This window comes from Cyrtonyx montezumae, unplaced genomic scaffold, assembly GCF_038088225.1.
Source record: "Cyrtonyx montezumae isolate F1298 unplaced genomic scaffold, pur_monq_1.0 scaffold_0, whole genome shotgun sequence".
In the NCBI taxonomy this organism is placed as follows: Eukaryota; Metazoa; Chordata; class Aves; order Galliformes; family Odontophoridae; genus Cyrtonyx; species Cyrtonyx montezumae.
This window is the reverse complement of record NW_027071824.1, coordinates 45,029,744-45,051,271: the sequence shown is the minus strand read 5'-3', so window position 1 is coordinate 45,051,271 and position 21,528 is coordinate 45,029,744. Positions and strand designations below refer to the sequence as shown.

The window sequence follows — 21,528 nt, the reverse complement described above, 5'->3', positions numbered from 1 at the left end:
TACAGGGATCTGTATTTTCACAGTCACTTCCAGGTGCCAACAATGACTACTGTTACCGAGGAAGTGAAATAAAATACCACATATCTTGCCAGAATATCTAGGGTTGCTTATTTCGTCTATATACAAGGGTATTTTTAGAGCATTAGGTGATGTGCTTTATTAACAGCTAGATTTGAAGCCTGAAATGATTTATACTTTTCTTTCATATAGAAAATCTCAGCTAAAGCCACTAATGTTTTCTTAGCACTTTATGAAAACTGGTTCCTTCCTAACTCTCTGGAAAGTATCTTGGTTTTTATTTTAAAAGAACAACCAACAACAAAATTCAAATAATGACATTTCTCCAGTTTTTGGCAACTGAAAGGCACAAAAGAAGTCCTACTTGGAGTGAAAACACCCAAGAAAGAAAGGAAAATGTTGAAGCAGACAGTAGGACGGGGGGAAAGAATGGGGAGAAATAAAATAATTCCTCTAATCCAAAACCCACTAAGCTTTGATTTAAACATATATATATATATATATATATATATATATATATATATATATATATATATATATCAACACTGCCATTTTTGACAGAGGATGTGTTGATGTTCATCCAGCCTCTCAGTAGTTACGTACCATGAGTTAGTCAAAGGACACTACATCGCTGCAAAGATTTAAATAGCAGTGACTTTCAGTAAGAAGGTTACGCTAGTGTGTTCACTTTTACAAGTATTTCCATTATAAAAAGACAATTTTATACCTGCCGCAGCTTCATCTATTTTAGTAGAGCTCTCTCTGACACAGACTAAAGTTCATAATTCATTAACAGAAAACAATGAGACTAGGTTCTGTGCATTTGTGTTAGGTAATTAAGTGACCTGATTTCCATTAATAAAGAAAGTGCCCTAGTTCCCATTAACACCACTGAAGCCGTTCATTAAGATGACAAAAGTTAGACAGTTCTTAAATCTTGGCCCACGGTCTTTGAAGAAAACACAGAACCAAAGCCAAGGAGATGTTTGGGGAGAGTTCAAAACGCGCAGCAAAGCCCTAATTCCCCACTGCTATCTGTCTTGTGTGGCCATGTGCAGCTGCATACAGAGCCTGTAAAACACTGCCAGGCAAGAATTCTGTACATGTGTAGAAAATCAAGTCCTGGCTTTTGAGGAACATACACACCGAGTGGAAGGCAAAACGCTGCAGTTACCAAGAGTATTGGACACAGCGATTTTAAAATGTAAGCAGGCTATTGCTATTTCCATTTTACTGACAGGAGACTGAGAAAGGGCGACGAAGCAAGCTAACCTACATGGTAATGCCCAGGAAAATTAATAGATAATTTTTAAAGTGGATTAGTTAAAGCGCAAACAATTCTATGCAGACATCCATTCAAAACTAAAGCTGCTTTTATTCTATTCAGTGTTATTTTATTCTGAAAGTGAATTAATTTAAATCAAATTGCAGCCACTTTTGTTGTGAATAAGACCATGCAAATTGAGGTTCAATACAGTTCACAGACACTTCTAATTTACACCCTTTGTTAATGGAATTAATTGGTCTGAGTGCCTGAGCTCACAGAGGAAGCATGCAAAGGTGCGAGAAGGATGAGGCTTTTGCCTGTAGGGTTTGTGCCCCCGCAGCCCAGGGTTGCCGCCCCCCCACCCTCGCTGTCCCATCCTGCACAGCCCCGAGCCAGAGGACAGTCTGCCTTTCCCCTAGGAAGCAGTGACAGCTCGAGCACTTCATGCATTTAACGCGAGGACCACGCAACCATGCGGCACCTACTGACAGGGGGCCAGGAGGCAGCACTCGACCCGGAGAAGTGCATTCATTGATCTCTGTAGGCACCGAAAGGTGGGGAATGCAAACTGCAGGGCACACGGAGTTTCCAGTCGGCAGCCTGAAAGCCTGATATCCTGCTTCACGGAAATAAAATGAAAGTACCTGCGGTGCGAGCGCAGCCCGCTGGGGCAGGGCAGCTCTATCACTGCGCACTCGTGGCTGCGGCGCCGCAGCATGCCCCGAAGGCTCAGCCCCACTGCGACCTGTTGGCAGGAGCCCTGCAGCCAGCTGACAGCCAGGCTGCGAACCAGGACCAACGCTGCACACCCGCTGGGCAGCCACTGTCCCGGCAACGCCACGTGTCTCCACCTTTATTTCCCTCAGATTTGCAACACACGGTTTCCTCGGTTCACTGCCCATTCCGCAATCTGTCAGTATCGCTTTGGTGTGAATTTGGCTACAAATCACCTCAAACTTTAGTTACAATCAAATCAAAGAAAAAAAAAAATTTTTTTTTTTGCGTGTGTGTTTTTCAGCTTTCCTCGGCAGTTACCAACTAATCCATCAGGAAGAAAATGCATCTTCACCGTTACTGTTTTGAAAGCTTCTCAGTAAGAAAATAAAAGCTGCAGGACAGCCACTCATCCAGGGCTGCTCACAGGGAGCAGAAAATGAGATGTCTTTCAGAAGTGAGATGGTAAAAATACAAGAAACAACTCTAAAACCAAAGGTTTAAGTGCCATAAGGAAGCTCAGGACAATACAGAGCACCCTGGGATAGAGCTGCTCTGTCGGGTGACAGCTGCTGCTCTGTCGGGATGCCATGCCCCAACCACTGCACCTTACACACTATCTGAAAGGAGCGACCCCGAAATCTCGTGCACTCGGCAGATTTGCCTGCTGCAGACTGGCAGCAGAGGAGCATCTCTTCCCCGCCGGCAGCGCCGAAAAGTCCCCGCGTCCCGGCGGTTCCCCACACACGTTCCAGTGCCGTCCATGCCGCCCGACCCCGCGCTGGAGGCACTCCCGGCAAGCGGGATCCGCAGTCCCGGGGCGGACACCCCTGCCCAGCCTTCATTCACACCGCACTTCTGAAGAGGGAAAACTGTGGGGGAAAAGAAAGGAAAAAAAAAGCACCGCTCCCGGAGGGGAGAGGATCGGAGCCATGCCGGGCCCGAGTGTAATCTCCGCCCCGCTCCCCCCCAGAGGCCGCCCCGGGGCTCCGCGGCTCCAGGCAGAGCAGCGCCTTGCGGCTGTTACCTCCGGAGGAAAAGCACTGGAGAACGGGGAGGGACGCTTTAACGCGTGACTGTGAGCGCTGCTCGCTCAGGAGCGGTAATTCCACGCAGAGGAGCGTGTCTGTTTCTCCGCCCGGCAACGACGGAAAACGCGGACACCGGCTGCAGCCCGCAGCTCCTGCACGGCTCCCACCGCGCACCTGCCGTCGGTCCCGGGTGGGGACTGGCAGGGAGAGCGGCATGAGGGAGCACAGAACGGCCCCCGGGGTGCGGGTGCGTTGGGTATGGGAAGAAAGCAAAAAAGGAGAAGGAAAAAAAAGGAGAAAAAAAAAAGAACAAAAAAAAAAAAGAGAGAGAAGAAAAGGAAAAAATAGAAAAAGAAAGGGTGAATGAATGAAAGAGAGGAAAAAAAAAAAAAGAAGGAAAGAAAAGAGAGGGAAGAAAGGGAAAACGAAATGAATCTGCCTAAGATGGGCACAGCAGGGGTCTCTTAGCATTGGGAATTTCCAGGAGGACAAACCCCAGCAGGGCTGTCAAGAGGATTTCGCAGCCGTCTCCACGACGCGCACCCCTGACATCAGCCTGGCTCGAGGAAGTAAGCACGGGACCGCTTGGGGAAGTAAGCTCAGGTTTCTGTAAGAGAAAAGCTCCAGGAAAAAAAAAAAAAGAAGAAGGAAAAAAAAAGCCGCAGCCCAGGGGAGGGCACGGGCACTGCAGCCAGCCGCCGCTGGCTGTTCCCGCTGCGGATCGTTTTCTCCCGAAAGGTCCCCGTCCTTATTTGTTTTTGTTCGGTTTGGTTGATTTTTTGGCTCGGATACCATCAAAGGGGCCATTGTGGAGAACGCGTCCCGAGTCCCCGGGAGCCGCCTCGGCCCCTCCTCCCGCGGCCGCTCCGCGTCGGTTGCGTCCCAGGGACCGTGCATCTCCCGCTGACGGCACCGCGAAGGGCTACGCAGCAGCGACGGCCACGTGAAGAACCGGCGGCCGGCGTGCCACCACTATCAGTGCCTGCGCGGAACGAAAGAGGGCTGCCGCCTGCTTCTCCTCCAGCACAGCCCTGCCGCAGACGCGCAGAGCCACCTGTACCCGAGCGCTGCCTGACCCCCCTCCCCCCCCCCTCCCCTTCTCTCCCCCCCGGTCCAGCGACACGCCGGCACCGCGGCTCCGACCCTCCCCGGCGCCCGCTCTCCCCGCGCCGAGCCCCGCGGGACGGGGCGCGGGACGCAGTCCGAGGGGCACCCCCTCTCCCCCTCCCAGGGCCGGGAGCACCGTTACCTCTCCCCGCGGATCCCGGCACCTTCGGCCGAGACTTTTTTTCCGTCGCCCTGGTGGGCGGCCCCCGCCCTGCCTCCCTCCTTCCCGTCCCCCCGACGGGGCGGGTCCGGCCGGGGGCGGGTCGGCGCGCTTGAGGCTGTGCCGCGGCGTGGGAAAGCGCTTCAGAGACGGTTCGCTGTGCTGGCGGTGCGTGCTGAGCCGAGCCGAGCCGAGCCGAGCCGAGCCGAGCCGAGCCGTGCCGGAACCCCCGGCCGGATTTTTTTCTTTCCGCCCCACGCCGGCTGCGGGCTGTGCCGCGATGAAGCGACCTTGCGAGGAAACTACCTCAGACAGCGACATGGACGAGACCATCGATGTGGGCAGCGAGAACAACTACTGCGGGTAAGCGGGACCCACCACCCCCTCCCCAACCTCCCGCCGAGGTCCAAAACCCCGTGCACCAAAACCCTGCGCGCCAAAACGCCGCAGCATCCCGAAAGCCGGGGATGTGGGATGCCCCGGGATCCCCGGCCCCGCTCGGAGACCGCAGCTCTCTGGCAGCCCCCGAGGGCAGTGCGGGTCCGGGGGGGGTGCGGAGCCACTCGGCAGCTCCGCGTGATGCGCTCTGTGAGGTTGGATCTGTGCGCGAAGTCGCTCCCGATCGGGGCCGAGCGACAGAAATGAATCGGTGCCAGTAGGAAATGACCCGTGGGTCCGGTGGTTGGATGGCAACCGCAGCAAACGCCGCTGTGAGCCGATGGAGATGGGATCGGGGGAGCGAGGGGCGGAGTGTCAGGGGGAACTCTGCAGGGACAAGTCGAGACTCAGGGCCAACGCAGTGGAAACGGGCACCAAGCCCCGGCTGGTGGAGCTGGAGGAGGCAGCAGGTGTCGGCAGGGCACTGACCTCCTGCACGAGTACTTATTGATCACGGGAGGTGACAGGAATGATAAAACCTGGCCAGGCCTGTGGCATGGCATACGTGTGCTGCTGCTAGCATAGGGGCATGGAATGATGGCGGTTGGAAAAGGCCTCTAAGATCATTTAGTCCAGCTATCATGTATAAGTGGTCCACGTTCTTTCGTTTGGACTCAATTCTGCAGACTATTTGTAGGAGTAATTTTAGATACAGTAAAGACAAAATCTGCACTGGACAGTGAACTGTCTTAAAAGAGGACCTTTCAGGGGGTTCTGGCAATTCACAGAGCAATCCAAAACAAAAAACCCAGTATATCCGAAGCAACATGAGAGGGGGCTGTGAGTACTCAATACGGTGACCTAAGGTGTCTTCAGCGAGCAGTGTCACGTTGTGCAACACCTGATGTACTTTTGTCATTTCCCAGGCAAAGCCATAGCTCTGTGCTTCGACCAAATTCCCCAACCACAACATCTCAGATTATGGCCAGAAAGAAAAGAAGAGGGGTACGTGTCCTTTCCTTCTTTTCCCATGTGACAATTTGTGTACGTGCTGTGATTCTGCCCTTCAGCAATTGTGTAAACTTACTGTGTTTTGTTTTTGGGAATAGATTATAGAGAAAAGGCGCCGGGATCGTATAAATAACAGTTTATCTGAGCTGAGGCGGCTGGTGCCAACTGCTTTTGAAAAACAAGTAAGCCTTTTTTTTTTTTTTATCCTGTATCTCATCTGGCAATGTTCTCTTGTAGAGCTTATTAAAATAATCCTGCATGTGTCCTGATCTGGCGCAAAGCTGGCATCGCAGTGAAGTGCTTTGTTGTGGCAAAACTATTAGGCACATAATTCATCATAAAGCCGAAAAACATTTCCATTCTTTGGCTTGTTTTTCCCTTCAGGGTAACAGTGTTCATGTTGCCTCTGTTCTTTCGATGAATTCCAGTGGTGGTTTTGTTAAAAATGTGCTTTACTCCGTAGTAAAGCAAACCAAAACAAAGCAAAAAAAGCAACAAAACAACCCCCCAAACCTGTGTGTCAGTTAGTCATCACTGTAAATCTTGAATCTCTGTTGCCCCTTCTTTAAGGAAACTTTCATTTTAATCTGTAATTTCAGTTGCAACGCAAACAATATAGTTTCCTAAGAAGCAAGCAAGCTGCCTGCATCAGTCAGGTTTTAAAGTGACTGCGTAGAAGCAGTGCAGCGGGGCTGGGAGCAGGCCCAGCAGTGAGATCTGGGTGAGGCAGTGGTACTTTCAGAGGCAGTCAGTGAAGCAGTGCTTGATGGGAAGGCTGTGAGTGTCCGTCTGTCCACAGGCAACCCGGGTTCATCTCCTGCCTGGGAAATTGCAGAGCAAAAGCTTCAGGTACCATCATTTCTGCAAAAAGTGTGTTTCGTTTCTGCCACTCAAATGATGTAGTTACTTTCCCGTACCCTGAATTTAGGTGTTGGTTTTTTGGGTTTTTTTTTGTCTCTTGATTTGGTATTTAACAGCATTTCTATTTTATCAAATGTATTTGAAGATGGCACTGGGTCTCACTCAGAGGCACCAACTGAGCGTGCATCTCCTGACTTCCTTGTAACTGCAAATAAAAAACAGAAAGTAAACCCTGAGAGTGGGCCTGTGGGTGCTGAACTGCTGGGGCAGCTGGGAGTGGCCAGTGCCCCATTATACAAGGCCCAACACATGAACAAGAAGCCAATGGAAAATAATTTTGAAGTATTGCAATCACTTGTGAAGAGCATCACTTGTGTCACCTGTAGTATACTTCAGTGCTCCAGAGGCTGTGGCACAGTGAAGCGGCAGAGGTATTTTCAGCTAGATAAACAGGGGCAAGAGACAACAGTTGTTTGTCCCATTTTATTGTTTACTTCTTGAAACCCACAAACATTATAAAACAAGTCCTACAGAGCCTTTGGAAGGGACCCAGCAGCATGCAGTTTTTAGCTATTAGTCACTCGCCCGGAGACGGCCTGCGCTGTCTCTACAGAAAAGATGAAGTCTGAGCAAAGCACAGGATGCCATTGCATGTAAAACATAGACTTCAGTAAAAAAAAAATCACCCGCACACTGAAATTCATACTAAAGAATGTTGAAAGTAATAATTGAATGAAGTAATAATAATTAAAACAAAAAGATCGAGGTAAAAATAAGCGTGCAGTGTGTTTTGTTCAGCCTCCCTGCCATTCTCCTGTAGTACGCCAAAGCCAGTTCGCCCATCCTTTCCCAGCTCCTTGGCATTCTGCTCACTGAAGTGTCCGAGTGAGGCTGTTCTGCTCTCACCTGCTCCTGGACGCATGCTGAGCCCCTGTGGTGGGAACTTCCCCCTGGGGCTGAGCACTGGGGTGCCCCTTGGGCCTCTTCTGCTTGCCCACAGCAGAATGGAGCAGTGGGGGATGCAGGGAGTCTGCTGTCAGCAGGAGGCACGGGTGGGAACAGAGGGCAGATTTGGCTTCCAGGATGCTGTCTGCTGGCAGCCAAACTTTGTGCAACTCTGATTTTAGTTGATGTTGAGGGATGGTCTGGGATAATGTTCGTGTGGAAAAGTCGCCCATCGGGGCATGTTCCAGGTGTTTGAGGGAAGTGTTTTTGTTTACAGATTAATGTACTAATGCTGCCTTCAGACTTGCATCGTGCAGCACCTTGAGCCATCCACGGTGACATGAGAGTCTCACTGCTGGAGGAGCTCTTTCTTTTCCACAGCATTTGGCTGCGTGTCCCTGCAAACTCAGCCTTGCAGTAACTTAAAAAACTGCGGGCTGCGTGATTGTTTTTGGAGTGGAGAATGAGAATAGAATACTCAGCAGCCAAATGACATGTCAAAAATTAATAGGCTTCTAGGGAAGAAGGATACTTTTTGGTGTGTGTCCATAGGGACACCTACTGGTAAAAACAGCAAAAAAGGCTGCAGCGGGATCTTCATCACTAGCTCGGCAGACCTGTCCCAATGGGTTTCTAATTGTTTATTTGGGTTGGTTGAGTAAAGAGGTTAAGACCCTTCTCTTATTTCATGAAGGCATCATCTCTGCGCCAACCTCAAAGCCAGGGTCACACTGAGCCTTAGCCTCAATCAAGCCAGGTTGTGCTGCCGATGCTTGTGTCGCTAGGTTGGAGATGTCAGTAGTCATTAGGCAAGGTCTGGGATGCAGATGCTCACAAAAGAATTAAGCTGAGAATGTCCTGATGATAGGGGAAACTGAAACCGTAAGGCTGAGCTCAGTTTTATTAACACAAATCTCTTATCTCGAAGGGATCTGCCAAATTAGAAAAAGCAGAAATACTGCAAATGACAGTGGATCATCTGAAGATGCTTCAAGCAACTGGAGGTAAAGGTAAGGAGAGGATGGTTTCTTTGCTGCTGCTTGGGGAAATCTCAGCAGAAAGTGCTTTGACAGGCTGTGTGATAGGCGTTTCCAGATTAAAGGAGTGGAAATCAATGCTAATGGCAGGATTGAACTCGTGGGAAAGAACTACTGGGACAAAAGAAGCACTTGACCCTGGGCTTGTGTTTGCTTTCATAACACTGTGGGAGTAAAGGCTTCATTCACAGGCAGCCCAGTCAGAGATTTGTTTGGGGTTTCCAAAGAGCACTGAAATCTGCACAGGGAGACAAAACAAATACGCAAACACCAAACATAAACAGGAGGTTTGTGGCAACAATTGTGTAGCACAAAACCAATGTTAAAACTCATTATACAGCAGCTATACCAAAGGAAGTGGATGGAGAGAAGCTTTCATTATTGTGGATGTATTTTCTTTGTTCTGGAAGGACTCACAAACGGGAGGTTAGACTGCCTCATCCACCAGAGCAAAATCCACCCTGCTATAGGGAGCCCTAGGTATCAGATAAGACTGCAGACTGATAGCAGTGCTAGCCGAGCTTCTATTTACGTGCTGTATGTGTTTGTCAGAGGTCAGGGTGGTTCCTCTGCATCCAGAGCCTGCGTGACACAGGGGCAGTGCGGTCGACCTGTTCGATCACCCGCTGCCGTGAGCCGAGCGTGCCCTGCTTGTGCGAGCTGACAGCCTTGAGGCTGGAGGCCAAGCGATGTCAGCCACCCACGAGGTGTTCTCTATAGTCCCAGGGTTGCAACTTATTTGGAGCAAAGAACTTGCTTGCCTTCCGTAAGCGCTGTCCCACGTGCTGTGCCTTTAACCGTGCTTATAGCTGAAATCGCTGTAATGTAGACCAGCCCATTTTTGGTTGGCCTGCTGTGATATAAAGTTACAGAAAAGAGACTTCTGCTCAAAGTGTAATCACTTTTTTTCTTTTTATTAAACTCAGACGTTTTTAGCCCGTGAGAGTTGCTGCACCTCTCTGTACCTTGCAGTGATTACAGGGCTCAACTTAAAATCAGCGCGTGCATAACAACAAATGGCTATGGGAAAGCCTGGTGGAGACTGGTGTTCTGTTATTTGTTAAAGTTCACACCAAGCTGACATACATATTTTATAGGTGTCAGTAGTATGCCTAAGCTTAAGATTTACTGGTAGCTCATTTTGTCAGAAGTGAAAGGGATTTGATTGCCTTTCACGTAGCAGATATGCATCTTGTTATCCGAGACAAATGTGCAAAATTTTATCTAAGAAAATGTTAATTTTATATCACTATTAGGCAGGAAAAAATGTTCTCTGAAGACCTCTACTTAGCTGGGAAAGTAGAGCTCTTGGAAGTTATGAAACTCCTGAATTTTTTGTGCTTGTGCAACTTGAATTCAGATCGTCTCGCGTGTCTGCATGGTGGTGTAGTCTTTGATTGCATAGCTGCCAACTGGTTTTCCACAAAGTCTGTTTAGCTTAGTGTGCAGAGCGAGCAAGGCTAATAAGCCAAGGGCAGTGGTTGCTTCCTCTTTGCATCCTCCTCGTGCAATGCATAGCCCAGCTATCCCAGCCTCTCTCCCACATCGTGCTGCTGCATTCCTCATAAAAGCTGCAGCAGCTCCCACCTCTCCAAAATCTGTACCAATAGTGGTATGGCCACTCTTTAAAGAGATATAACAGGAATCCTCCTTCCCCTACCTCCCTTAAAGAATAATGGGAGATTCTTTTTTAAGTTGGTCAGATCAAGTGGCTGGGTGGTGAGGCAGGGACAAGGTGCTGGGGATGGGAGCTGCTGGGCACAGAGCAAGGAGTCTCAGGGTGTGGGGAGGTGGTGCCCACTCAAGCCCACAGCCACCAGTGGTCAACCAGTGCCACCTTTGAGGCCCTAAGGAGTCCTCCTTGCTATTCCAGGGCCAGAGGTTTGTGGTGCATCAGTTTAATACCCAGCTATTTCACAAACACCATGACTTAATCTTCTCCTTCTGACCCAGAGATAAGAGTAATCTCACTGGATGGATTAACAAACTTTAAGAAAAGAGGCCTGCAAGTTAGTGCTGGGCAAAGTTTAAGCCTGCGTTTCCTGCTCGCTTAATGTTTTACTTTGCAACGTAAGTAACAGAATTAAATATCATTTCCTAAGGTATTTTAAAGGCTGATATTTGTTTTATTTGCACGTGTAGTTATTTCCACTTCATAACTCATTTTTGGAGCCCGAAACTTTGTTAGGTCAGCAAAAAGATTTGTCCCATCAATTCATCTACTGACAGAAGTTGTTATTGGAGGAGAGAGAAATGTGTCCCAGAGCCCTTACACTGTGTTGTGCCCTATGTTGAGAGCTGGGGATGGCCTGTTTTCATGGCCCACCGAATGAGGATGCATGGGGTTGGAAAGGCCAGGGTGACGTTGGTAGCTTCTCAGATTTAGTGGCGCGCTAAATCCAGTGTGAGCACAGCAGGAAAAGAGCTGATACGGCTTCAGCGTTTTGGAGCCACTCTGGCAGATAGGGAAGCAGGCAGGGAGGAAGGCAAAGCAGGGAGGCTACTGCCTTTCCAGCCTTGTGTATACTCCGTATTTCCTGGTGCAGGTGTGGGCAATGGTCTCATTGTTGTGTGGAGTTATTATCTGGCCTGGGGCCAGCGCTTTTTGCTGACAAGGCAAGCAAGCAAAGGGAAAGAGCTGTTAGCCAGCAGCAAGTAGCTGCCTGGGACCTTGGTGTAGTTTTATTGCAGCTTCAGTGCAAATTGAACTCGGGTGACTGACACCTGGGTCGGTGTAGACAGAGCTGTTAGTGGCCATGCCCTGTCACCCAAGCACCTGGAGCTCAGTTTCCACATGAGCTGGTATCCTCATTTCTGTTTCTTGGCGACCTCACAGGAGATTGTCAGGGAGCCAGCACAGAAAGGGCTTTTGGACTGCTCATCCCAGAGCCAGCTCATGCTCAGAGGGAGCTTGTGACAACCATGTCCTCCACATCTGCATTCCAGAGAAAATGAAGGGCGGCCTTGAGGCTTCTGATGCGGAGGCTGTCCCTAAACCAAGCTGCTGGCCACCAGCTCTCTTACCACCGCCTGCTTGTTTTTAGTCAGAAGTTCCCTCAAATCACTGTGATTTCACAGATAGTTTGGATATGGCAGAGAGGTCCGTGCTTCCTGACAGAACTCCTCGATGTGTTGTGCTCACCAAGCTGCTGGAGAGGGTTTCTCTGGGGTCTTGTACAGTGTCAGGTAGGCAAGGTGGCCTGCTTGAAAAGTAGTGCTGTAAATTTGTGAGAGGTGGTATATAGCAGGCAGGGGATTTGGGGGGATGTATGTAATTGTGCCTGAGTTCATTCTCCAATGTGAATGCACGGCAACAGAAAGTGAAAGCAGCTGTCTGAGCTGCTTGATTTTTTCAAGAAGACCTCAGTTATTTCGTGACAAACTGTGCAAGGCCTGCTGTAGATGTTGCTGCTGGAATCCCCCCTAATAGGGGCACTTGATCCATCTATACTAATGCACATCAGAGTCATGTATACCTTGAAAAAGTTTTTGCAGAAAAAACACTAAGCTAACTCAAGATTAACAGGACGTTGTTCTCCCAACACGACCTCTAAAATAAAGTGGAATCAGTTTTTGTAGCTGAAGAGCTGCGATTTAACTACTAGATTGATACAAAACCTTTTTAGAAAGGGAATATCTTTTCATGTGCACTTAATAAAACTTTTTTTTCTTTTTTTTTCCAAATGTTTTTTGTCCCAAGCCTGTGGAGCTGCAGTTGCTGTTTGCTCAAATGCCTCATGGGCTATATGACTGTCAGTCTTCCATCTCCAAATTAGCAATGGCATTGCATAAAACGTTTTCTCAGTAAAGGTTTTTATTGTGTGTGTGCAGAGTCATTACAAGATGTTTTTAGTTTGCAGTTAAATAGCACCGTATGCCACATCATCCTAATGACTCTGGGAAGTAGATGAGCCCTCGGCAGCAGTTACAACAACTGTCTTCCAGTGTCAAGCAATAGCTCGAGTGCGTTGCTGTGAATGCTAGCATGGGGAAAGCAGAGGCCACAGAGTGCGTGCGAGCTGCCTGGTCTCCCGCTGTCACTTTGTGCATAGAAACATGTCCCTCACACACACACAGTGGTAACACCATAACACCACACTGCAGAGCCTTCCCGAGGTATTGCAGGAGCAGCATCGTGTATCCTTTCAAGAGTCACGAGTACTTATGGTCTTAATTCTTTTCATTTATATAGTGTGCAAAAACAACTGTAGCCTATTGCGTTACAGGGATGGTGACACAAATCACTTGCAGACAGGAGAACGCACTTTTCTCGTTGCAGTTCTTAACCCGTAAGTGGCAGACAAGTGCCTGAGGGAGGGTGGGGTTGGCTGTGTTGCCTGAGGTTGGCTAGGAGGTTGGCCAAGCACTCAGCATGCCTTTTGTCTACCCCTCACAGGTTATTTTGATGCTCACTCACTGGCCATGGATTTCATGAGCATTGGCTTCCGGGAGTGCTTGACTGAAGTAGCGAGGTACCTGACATCCGTGGAAGGCCTCGACACCTCTGACCCCCTGCGTGTCAGACTGGTGTCCCATCTGAGCACCTGCGCCTCTCAGCGGGAAGCGGCTGCCATGACCTCCTCCATGGCCCACCACCACCACGCGCTGCACCCACACCACTGGGCAGCCGCCTTCCACCACCTCCCGGCCGCCCTGCTGCAGCCCAATGGACTCCACGCTCCCGAGGCCACCCCGTGCAGACTCTCCTCAGAGGTGCCACCCCATGGCTCCGCACTACTCACCGCCACCTTCGCCCACACCGATGCCGCCCTCAGGGTCCCCTCGGCGGGCAGCGTTGCTCCCTGCGTCCCCCCGCTTTCTACCTCTCTCCTCTCCCTCTCGGCCACTGTTCACGCCGCAGCCGCCGCCGCCACGGCAGCCGCCCAGAGCTTCCCCCTCTCCTTCACCAGCACCTTCCCCATGCTCCCCCCAAGCGCAGCCGCCGCTGCGGTGGCGGCAGCTACAGCCATCACCCCGCCGTTGGCCATGTCAGCCTCATCCAGCCCCCAGCAGGCTGCCAGCGGGGCGAGCGGCAAGCCCTACCGGCCTTGGGGGACGGAGGTCGGAGCCTTCTAAGTGTTCCCTCTCGTTCCCTGCCCGGCTTCCTCTTCTCCCTATGCACACACATACACACACACACACACACACACACAGTGCCCGTGACCCCGCTGAGGGCCAAGGGCCGCGGTCAGCCAGGACCTGGCAGCCAGCCCAGGTGCTGCCCTCGCTGCAGGCACGGGAGGGGATGCAGGCAGCCTGCTCCTCCTGGCGGGTGTGCTAAGGGCACCTTGAGGCAGTGGCTTTCAGAAGCATCCCTGCTGTGCTGGCATGTAGATGTTCCCCAGGAGATGCATAGGCGCTGGGGCTAAGGGTTCTCTGGCTGTACATCCACGCTTGGCGGAGAGGCGAGGGATCATCCCCCATCAGGTCTCCTGGGGCTCTAAAAAAAGAATTTGACTTTCCTAAGTGCCTGACATTTAAACGATAATAATAATAATAATAATAATAAAAGAAGTAAAATTTATATATACGTGTGTTCTGCTAAAACCAATAACATTGCACAGGTATGGGAGTGATCTGGGAGAAAGGGGCAGCCCTGCGTGCAGCTTCAGGACAGTGATATTCTTCCAGGAAAGAGTGTGCTCTTTAAGCAGACAGGTTCATTTAGCTGAAAGGCTGCTGAGAAACAACGTCCTATTTGACAGGCCTGGAACTCACTTAGTCTCCTTCCTTTGTACAGACTTGCCAAATTGTGACATCTAGCACAGCCCTGGTAAAAGCGATTATCTTATCAGTGCTTGGATTAATGAACGTTTCAGCAGTGCCTGTGAGCCTTGAGGCACCCTTTTTTATGGCTTAACTATGGTGCTAGCTTGTATCTGCACAAACAGTAGGTTGTCATGCACCCAGAAGTAACCACCTGCTGACAGCACGCATGCATCCGTGGAGTTGGCTCATGCCAATACAAGAGACCTGGTGTTGCGAGAGTTCAGTTTAACTTATTTAGCTGCGTTCAGACGTTTACTTTTAGCCAACTCTGTGCAAAATCCCTCTTCTTTTCGCTATCAACTTCCAGGATAACAGTCGCTCTGGGTATGAATGAAGTGATGGTAGGGACAATTTTAAATTGGCTGTTAGCATGCCAACGTTGTAATGTGGGTTTGATTCCAAACCAAAATGAATGTATTAAAGGGGATGGCAGTAAGTTATTTTGTCAATACCCAGACAACTAGTGCTGCATAAAATGTTTTGCTTTCATTTTTTATTACAGTGACTTAAAATAACCTAAGTATTTTAATACATCAAGTCAAAAGCTAGAGATTTTATGTAAAAAAAAAAAAAGTAAAAATAAAACACAGCATGTATTATTATGCACTTGATTTCTCTGCTGTGTGGAGAAAGCAGTAAGCATTGAGAATGTTAAACATTACGCAAAATATACTTTAAAATATTTGTTTTAAAAATACTGTACCTAGTTGGTCTTTTATGCATTACTTTGTTAACCTTTTTTTCTATGCAAAAACCTTTACATATCACTAATTAAACGAAGTCCTTTTTGACTGCGTTTTATGGATGATTTGTTGCAGTTTTCATTTGGTCTTGAGAAATACACTGTGGCCAGAAACACACCCATCATCCTCTCTGCTGCTCCTGTTTGGTCAGAAGCCTGTCTCCTCCAGGATGTGTTTAAGCACACAGAAAAAGAACGGTAAAACAGCATTGCTTTCTGGTTCTGCACTGGTGGGACACTTAAGGAAACACATCCATCTGTTCATCCTGGGGTGCACCTCAAAGCATAGGGGTTTCTCGATCCAGCATTCATTCAGAACCTTGCTAAGGGTCTGTGTGTAGAAGGAGAAAACTTTAACCAAATAACATTCTACACTGAGACTGAGAGAGGGCAGTTTTCACCTCTGGTTCTGGTTTTCCTAAGGCCAGTTCTCACTGAGGCAAGAGTTAGTTTCTTGTTAGTTCTGCAGACAACATTAGTAGGTGTGTAATTCTCTAGCCATAGGATAAGCACAAAGTCTTAACAAGCCTGAAAGATGCTAGAAGATCTATTAGACTCACCTAACAGGTGACGAGACTGAGGCACAGAAATGAGGTGACAGCCCTGCAGCTTCCCAGAGACAGCATCTGTTGCCAAAATGCAGCTTTGGCTCAGTGACTTGCCCCCATCACCCCTGCCTCCCAACTGTTAGAAATGTAGCTGACCCACACCTGCATAAACTGGACCTCGGTGCTCAGACAACAAGGGACTTTGATATGCATGAACAGCACACTGTCCCATGGAGAAAACAGGCAAAAAACAAATAGGAGGAAGGATCTGTACCCCTGTGCTATAAAGCATACGTGGTATTCTGTCAAGTTCTGTTGTTGTGGAGAGATTTAGACATTTCTTGGTCTAAGAGCCTGATAAGAGATATCCCTGGATCATACCATGGTAAGAACAGGCAACCACTGACAAGGTTCCAGCACTGGGCAAGACAGGAGCACAGCCCCATGCCTGTTAAGTGCCAAGCCCCCATACAGGATGTCACCTCTGTGATGACAGATGAAGGCTTCCCCAGTGGGAAATCAGAGAAGCAGCATATCATAAATGTGCTTTTGTAAAGACATCGGAGGGTAATAGCTTTGGGTAGGTCAGAGCTGAAGGAGTCCGCTCAAGTGTTAGAGCAAGGGAAGGATGTTTGTTTGGTGCAACTGAGTGCCAAAAGGTAGGATGTGGCTACACACACATTTTACTTCAGCCTTTTTCTGTCTTTATTCTGCATTCAGTTGAGGAACAGTCCTGGAGGGGGAAGAGAATTTGTGATCTATGTCATAGCACGTAGCACAAGAAGGCAAATCAGGCTGTTCACTCAACAGTGTATCTGGCTTTGACTAAATTTCTATGTGTGGCTTAGAACCTTAAATTTCAGAATTCAAGAGGATTGAGGGAGGTTATGCAATTTCTCTAGGATGTATTTCTCAAGAGGAAAAAGCTATAAGACTGTTCTGTTACTCAGCATAAGCAGGCATGAAACCTTAGCCCTCAGCAGTGCAAATAAGAAGCACATTTGGTGCTGAAGCTGCAGGACTCACTTTGTCTCACAACACCAAGAAAAAATTATTAACCTGAGGAGGGGATGCTGTTTGTCATCCCTCTGATCCTACTGCAAAAGGAGGAAATCCTGCATTAGGTATTGCCCCGGGAGAAAAACCGACAGCTATGGCCAAGAGCTGAGCAGGTATCTTCACAGCAGAGGAGTCGTACCCTGGCAATAACTGGGGGGGGCATGTCATGCTGCTGCCTCCTTGTGCCATCCTTCAACATGTTTGTTTGCAGCAACTCAGAAAAATGGGCTCTCAGTCAGACAGTCACGAGGCAAGTAAAGGGCATTGGCCAAAGCTCAGGACATGGGTGTTGGCAAATTCTTCGGACTATTTCATCAGCGATAAAATTCTTCACAACAATAGAAAAAATTCACAAGCATCTTTTCATCAGAAGATATCACATAAGAAGTTACTACTGAATCTTAAACTGGATTCTCATCGGTTCTGCAGGCACTAGGATCCTTGGCCATTTACTTCTATGGGCATAGATAGCCTGAGATCACACAAATGAGGATTTAAGGGATTCAGCAGCTGTAGATGGTTTTGTCTGACTTCAAGAAAAGGGAGGTATATATCTCTTCACAGGCTTCCTATGCCTGAACCCGGGTGTAGTTTTACTCAAAGCTTAAAGTTTATATACGTGCTTTCCTCTGCTTCATCTATACTCTGCCCTGGTGAGGCCTCACCTGGAGTATCATGTCCAGTTCTGGGCTCCGCAGTACAAAAAAGACAGGGATCTCCTAGAAGGGGTCCAGCAGAGGGCCACAAAGATGATAAAGGGCATGGAACACTTCTCTTATGAGGAAAGGCTGAGAGACCTGGGTCTGTTCAGCCTTGAGAAAAGAAGACTCAGAGAGGATCTGATCTGCGTCTATAAATATCTATGGTGCAGGAGGCAAATAAATGAGGCTGGACTCTTCTCAGCAGTGTGCAGCAACAGGACAAGGAGAAATGGCCACAAACTGAAGCATAGAAAATTTTGCACAAATGTGTGTGGGAACTCCTTCCCAGTGCAGTGACGGAGCAGTGGCACAGCTGCACAGAGAGGTGGTGGAGTCTCCTTCTCTGGAGATGTTCAAGACCCACCTGGACGCCTACCTGTGCAACCTGGGCTAGGGAGCTGCTGTGGCAGGGGGTTGGACAAGGTGATCTCTAGAGGTCCCTTCCAGCCTCTACAATTCTATGACTGTGATTGCACACTGGCAAAGACCAGTATTTTGGAAACTGATGTATGACGGTCTCAGGAGTGACAGCAGGAGCCCACTTGCCCATGACAATACACGATAAGCAGAGAACAACTGGCAGGTGCCAGAAATGCCGCAATCTCAGCCTGACCCTACGTCCAACCCTTCCTGATTTACAGATTAAACAAATGTTTGACAGGTAATTAACTGGAAAGAGGTGAGATTTGTGTTTTTGTTTTGTTTGTTTGTTGTTCGTTTGGGACTTTTTGTTGTTTATTGTTATTTTTTTGCCTCTGGCAACTGCTACTACTGGAAGTGGTAAAGTGCCACTGCTGTATTAATGCACATTTACTCTGTATTCAGTTGCCTAAATATCTGTGGTATCCTCAGCAGGGATCCATCCTGCCCCCTGGCAGTCACGTCTCCCTCACATCCTCCACCATTTCTGCCAGTACAGGCAGGTGCTGCTTGAAGTGACACTAAATGCTTATGCCCAGGCAACTGGATTTCTCCTTTTCTATTTTGTAACACCTGTGAAAAGATGGGATTTGAATCTTAATGATATTTTCAAATACAATCTAATGTTTTTTTTTCCACAGAGTCAGACATCTCCTCCCCTGTTGAGAATATAACAGTTTTTCAAATCAATTTGATGATAATATGAGATTATCATCTACTGATCTTGTTAAATTACAATCAGTTAATGCTTGCTATGAGCTCATTCAACACTAACACCTGAATTTCTCTCAGGATATTTTCCTGCAGTCAGGATCACAGTGCAAAGCTGGGTAGCATGAACTAGTACTGTACTGTAGAAGCTCAAGAGTCAGAAGTAAAAAAAAAGGAAATGAATATGGGAAATATAAGGAAATGTGCCTGTTCAAATGAGTTTGATGGTCTGGAAAGGTGGATTCCTTTTCATAGCTACAGCTGCCAATACTGAATTCAAGCAAAGCTATATGTCCTAGCAAATGCTTACCTCAGTAGTGCTATTTCTTATTCTACATGAAAATCCTGGGGATTTTATTTTCTTCCACTTTCCACATAGTCTGTATTCAGCATTTTTCTATTCTATGAAGAGAACTCTTCAGCCAAAAAAATATCCTGTGATGCAACACTGAAATTGTGATTGCAATCACCATTAGTTTGGAAATCTGTAACTCTGCCCACATCTTCATGCACATTCCACTGCAAACCCTCCTTCCATTTAACCAGCACCCTGATCCAGGAAGCAGTGTGCCACTGGTAAGCGTAAAAAATAAAGGGGGGTTAACTGCAAATACCCAGAAATAGTATTCTATATTACTGTGTGGTACATGAAAATCTCATAAATGACTACATGGCAATCCATAAACCTAAGCTAAAATTACTGAAGGGCCCACGCTTTTTCTTGTTTCTTAGTTTTGATTTAACTCTGAATGCTCTGGGGGAATTTTTTTATATACCAGAAAGACAAGTAACTTTGCTTTAGGAGAAGACTATCGTCTGGGAACTTTAAAACAAAACTTGACACATTTAAGGAAGGCTTTTGCAACAGGATTAACAAGATGATAGGTATTGTGTGTGGATAGCTCAAGTACTTTTAGTGACACTCCCTAGCACAACACTTGGGTTTAATACGCAAGCCTTAAAAGAAAGGCCATTGCTTCCCTCCACTCTGTCTCCCTCATTTAGAAGTATTTTTGTGAGGGAGAAGGGAGCAGTGTGTTTTGTTTGGGTTTTCTGGGTTTGTTGTTCTGCAGAGGCACCAGGCCAGCGGCACTGCACTGGGAGCATCGCCTCAGTGGGACAGGCAGAGTCACTTCCTCTTCTCCACCTCCCCTGCCCCATGCTGGGCAGCTCTCTCACCCGGCACCCCCCTCCCTCCCCTCCCAACAAAAGGAAAGGCAAATGGGGTGAAACAGCAATAAAAACGGCCTTGCCAAGCATCTTCCCAGCTAACAGCCGGAGGTAAAGCACCACCAGCAGCAGCAGCGGCTTCTCTGGGATGCCCGCATCTCTCTCTCCACTCACTTTTATTTCACTGATCTCAAAGTATGTGCTTTTTATTAGTTACCTTGGATATTCAGCCTTAATCTGCATTCTCAATGCCTGCTTCCTTCCCTCCCCTCGTTATGAGATGTCTGATACCTACTCAGCTACAATGGCTTTTCCTCTTCGCAGTTTCCCTTCATAGTTAGCAGATAAAAATGTTCTTAACAGGAATCTGAAAACAAAGCAAAACAAATACCAACATTTCTGCCAAATGATAGAGCTGAAAAACGACCTGCATGTGCTGCCCTGTATAAGTCCTGCTAAACCTACAAGAAAGATTCCCATTAGTAAATCACTGTTGGATCATTAAACCTTTTTAAGGCAGTATGTGCTTTACTGAGAGAATGAGGATTACGACACAGCCGTGCCTGCTGCCCACTGACAATCATGGGAACCGACCTCAGTAATAAATCCATGAATTATCTGGCTCACTTCGACCGGTTCTCACGCCAGAGCAGCTCCTTTGATGTGACCGTCAAGACCCAAGGATGCCCAGTGGCAGTAGCCACCAACAAAACAATAGAAAAGTAATAATTCAATATAAATATGTAAAATCTGCTTCCCCACATGTCCAGCTTTTGCAATGGGATATTTCTGCACCTGTAGTTGCAACTGGAGAAAAAAAGGAAAAAAGAAAAACAAAAAAAGAGAGAGAGAAATAAATCCCACTCACACCTTTATTCTGTTGTGTTTGGTTTTTTTCCTGTGTGTAACCCTCTAACAAAAGAAAAGCTGGATGTGTCAGAGCTACATCTTTTAGCTACGAATGTGCATGACTTCTTCACTTAAGGGACATTTCCTATTGCTTTCCAAAAGCAGTCTGATATTCAGAACTGATGTGCACTTAAGGACTGTTCCTGTAGAGCTAGTAAGTATGTAAGCAGCCCTACTCAGAGGAACTATTCCACTTCAATGGGACTATTCACATAAATAAAGTTAGTCATGCTTTCAAGCCCTTGCAGGACTAAAACTTCAGCGGATGCATTCTCATTTATCTGATTTCTAAAAATATTTAGGTGCCAAGCTCCTTCTGAATGTTTAAACACGTCAGAAATGCAACAGTTTGTCTGCTTCCAGGCTGCCCAGCTGCACGGTAGGGATAAAGTTATTTAGTTTCTTGTCCTTGATCTTGTCAAATTAGATACCAGACTCTGACAAAGAGTTTTTCTCCAACCCAATGTCATTAGCACCCTTCACTGAAGTTTCTGGCCCTCACCGTATGTCTCCAGTTTATAGCTACCCTAAAACCAAGTGTGGTGAGAGATGAAAATTTCTGATGATAACGAGATGATATGGAAGAAAAATTCTCTTCCATATGACCAGAGGAGAAGCAGAATTTATTACCTTATTTTTAACCCTTGTGCAATGGCTGACTACCTGCAAGCATGCCGGAGTGATGGGAACGAATGAGATCACCCTGTTTCATTCATTCATTCATTTTGCTGGAGCAGTTATGCAGAACTGCACCTTAGGCAATACAGTTCATGCAGCTGTGCACAGAAGAGCTGTCCTTGTGCAAGGCGTGGGCTCGTCAGGGCAGTGGCTGAGATGCAGAAGGCTCCTTGCCATGGCCACACTCACCAGCCCCATCAGATTCACCTGGGACACTGCTACTCTCTGTCACACGCAGCAGGCAGCACCATCAGTCAGAGCATGTGTTGCAGTATCAATTTATCATGTTACT

At 47.7% G+C, this 21,528-nt stretch overlaps 2 protein-coding genes and 1 long non-coding RNA gene across 5 annotated transcripts in view; 2 read left to right on the top strand and 1 right to left on the bottom strand.

The window, feature by feature from the left end:
- Window positions 1-21,528, top strand: part of TPD52L1 (TPD52 like 1) — a 327,044-nt gene that overhangs the window by 229,063 nt on the left and 76,453 nt on the right. The gene's annotated exons all lie outside the window — the stretch shown is intronic.
- On the bottom strand, window positions 2,578-4,343 carry LOC136047115 (uncharacterized). 2 transcript variants are annotated; one of them, XR_010622055.1, is made up of 4 exons: window positions 4,280-4,343; window positions 3,470-3,637; window positions 2,828-2,871; window positions 2,578-2,780 (listed from the first exon to the last, which is right to left on the bottom strand). It is a non-coding gene; the product is annotated as an uncharacterized LOC136047115 (long non-coding RNA). The 2 variants fall into 2 exon arrangements; XR_010622054.1 differs by lacking the exon at window positions 4,280-4,343 and having other exon boundaries at window positions 3,470-4,060.
- On the top strand, window positions 3,217-15,073 carry HEY2 (hes related family bHLH transcription factor with YRPW motif 2). Of its 2 annotated transcripts, none has more exons than XM_065734145.1 (5): window positions 3,217-3,277; window positions 5,602-5,680; window positions 5,785-5,868; window positions 8,421-8,502; window positions 12,926-15,073. In XM_065734145.1, the coding sequence occupies exons 2-5, from the start codon at window positions 5,657-5,659 to the stop codon at window positions 13,603-13,605; spliced, it is 870 nt and encodes a 289-aa protein (XP_065590217.1). In that variant the 5' UTR covers window positions 3,217-3,277; window positions 5,602-5,656; the 3' UTR covers window positions 13,606-15,073. The 2 variants fall into 2 exon arrangements, with proteins under 2 accessions (XP_065590217.1, XP_065590209.1); XM_065734137.1 differs by lacking the exon at window positions 3,217-3,277 and adding an exon at window positions 4,485-4,660.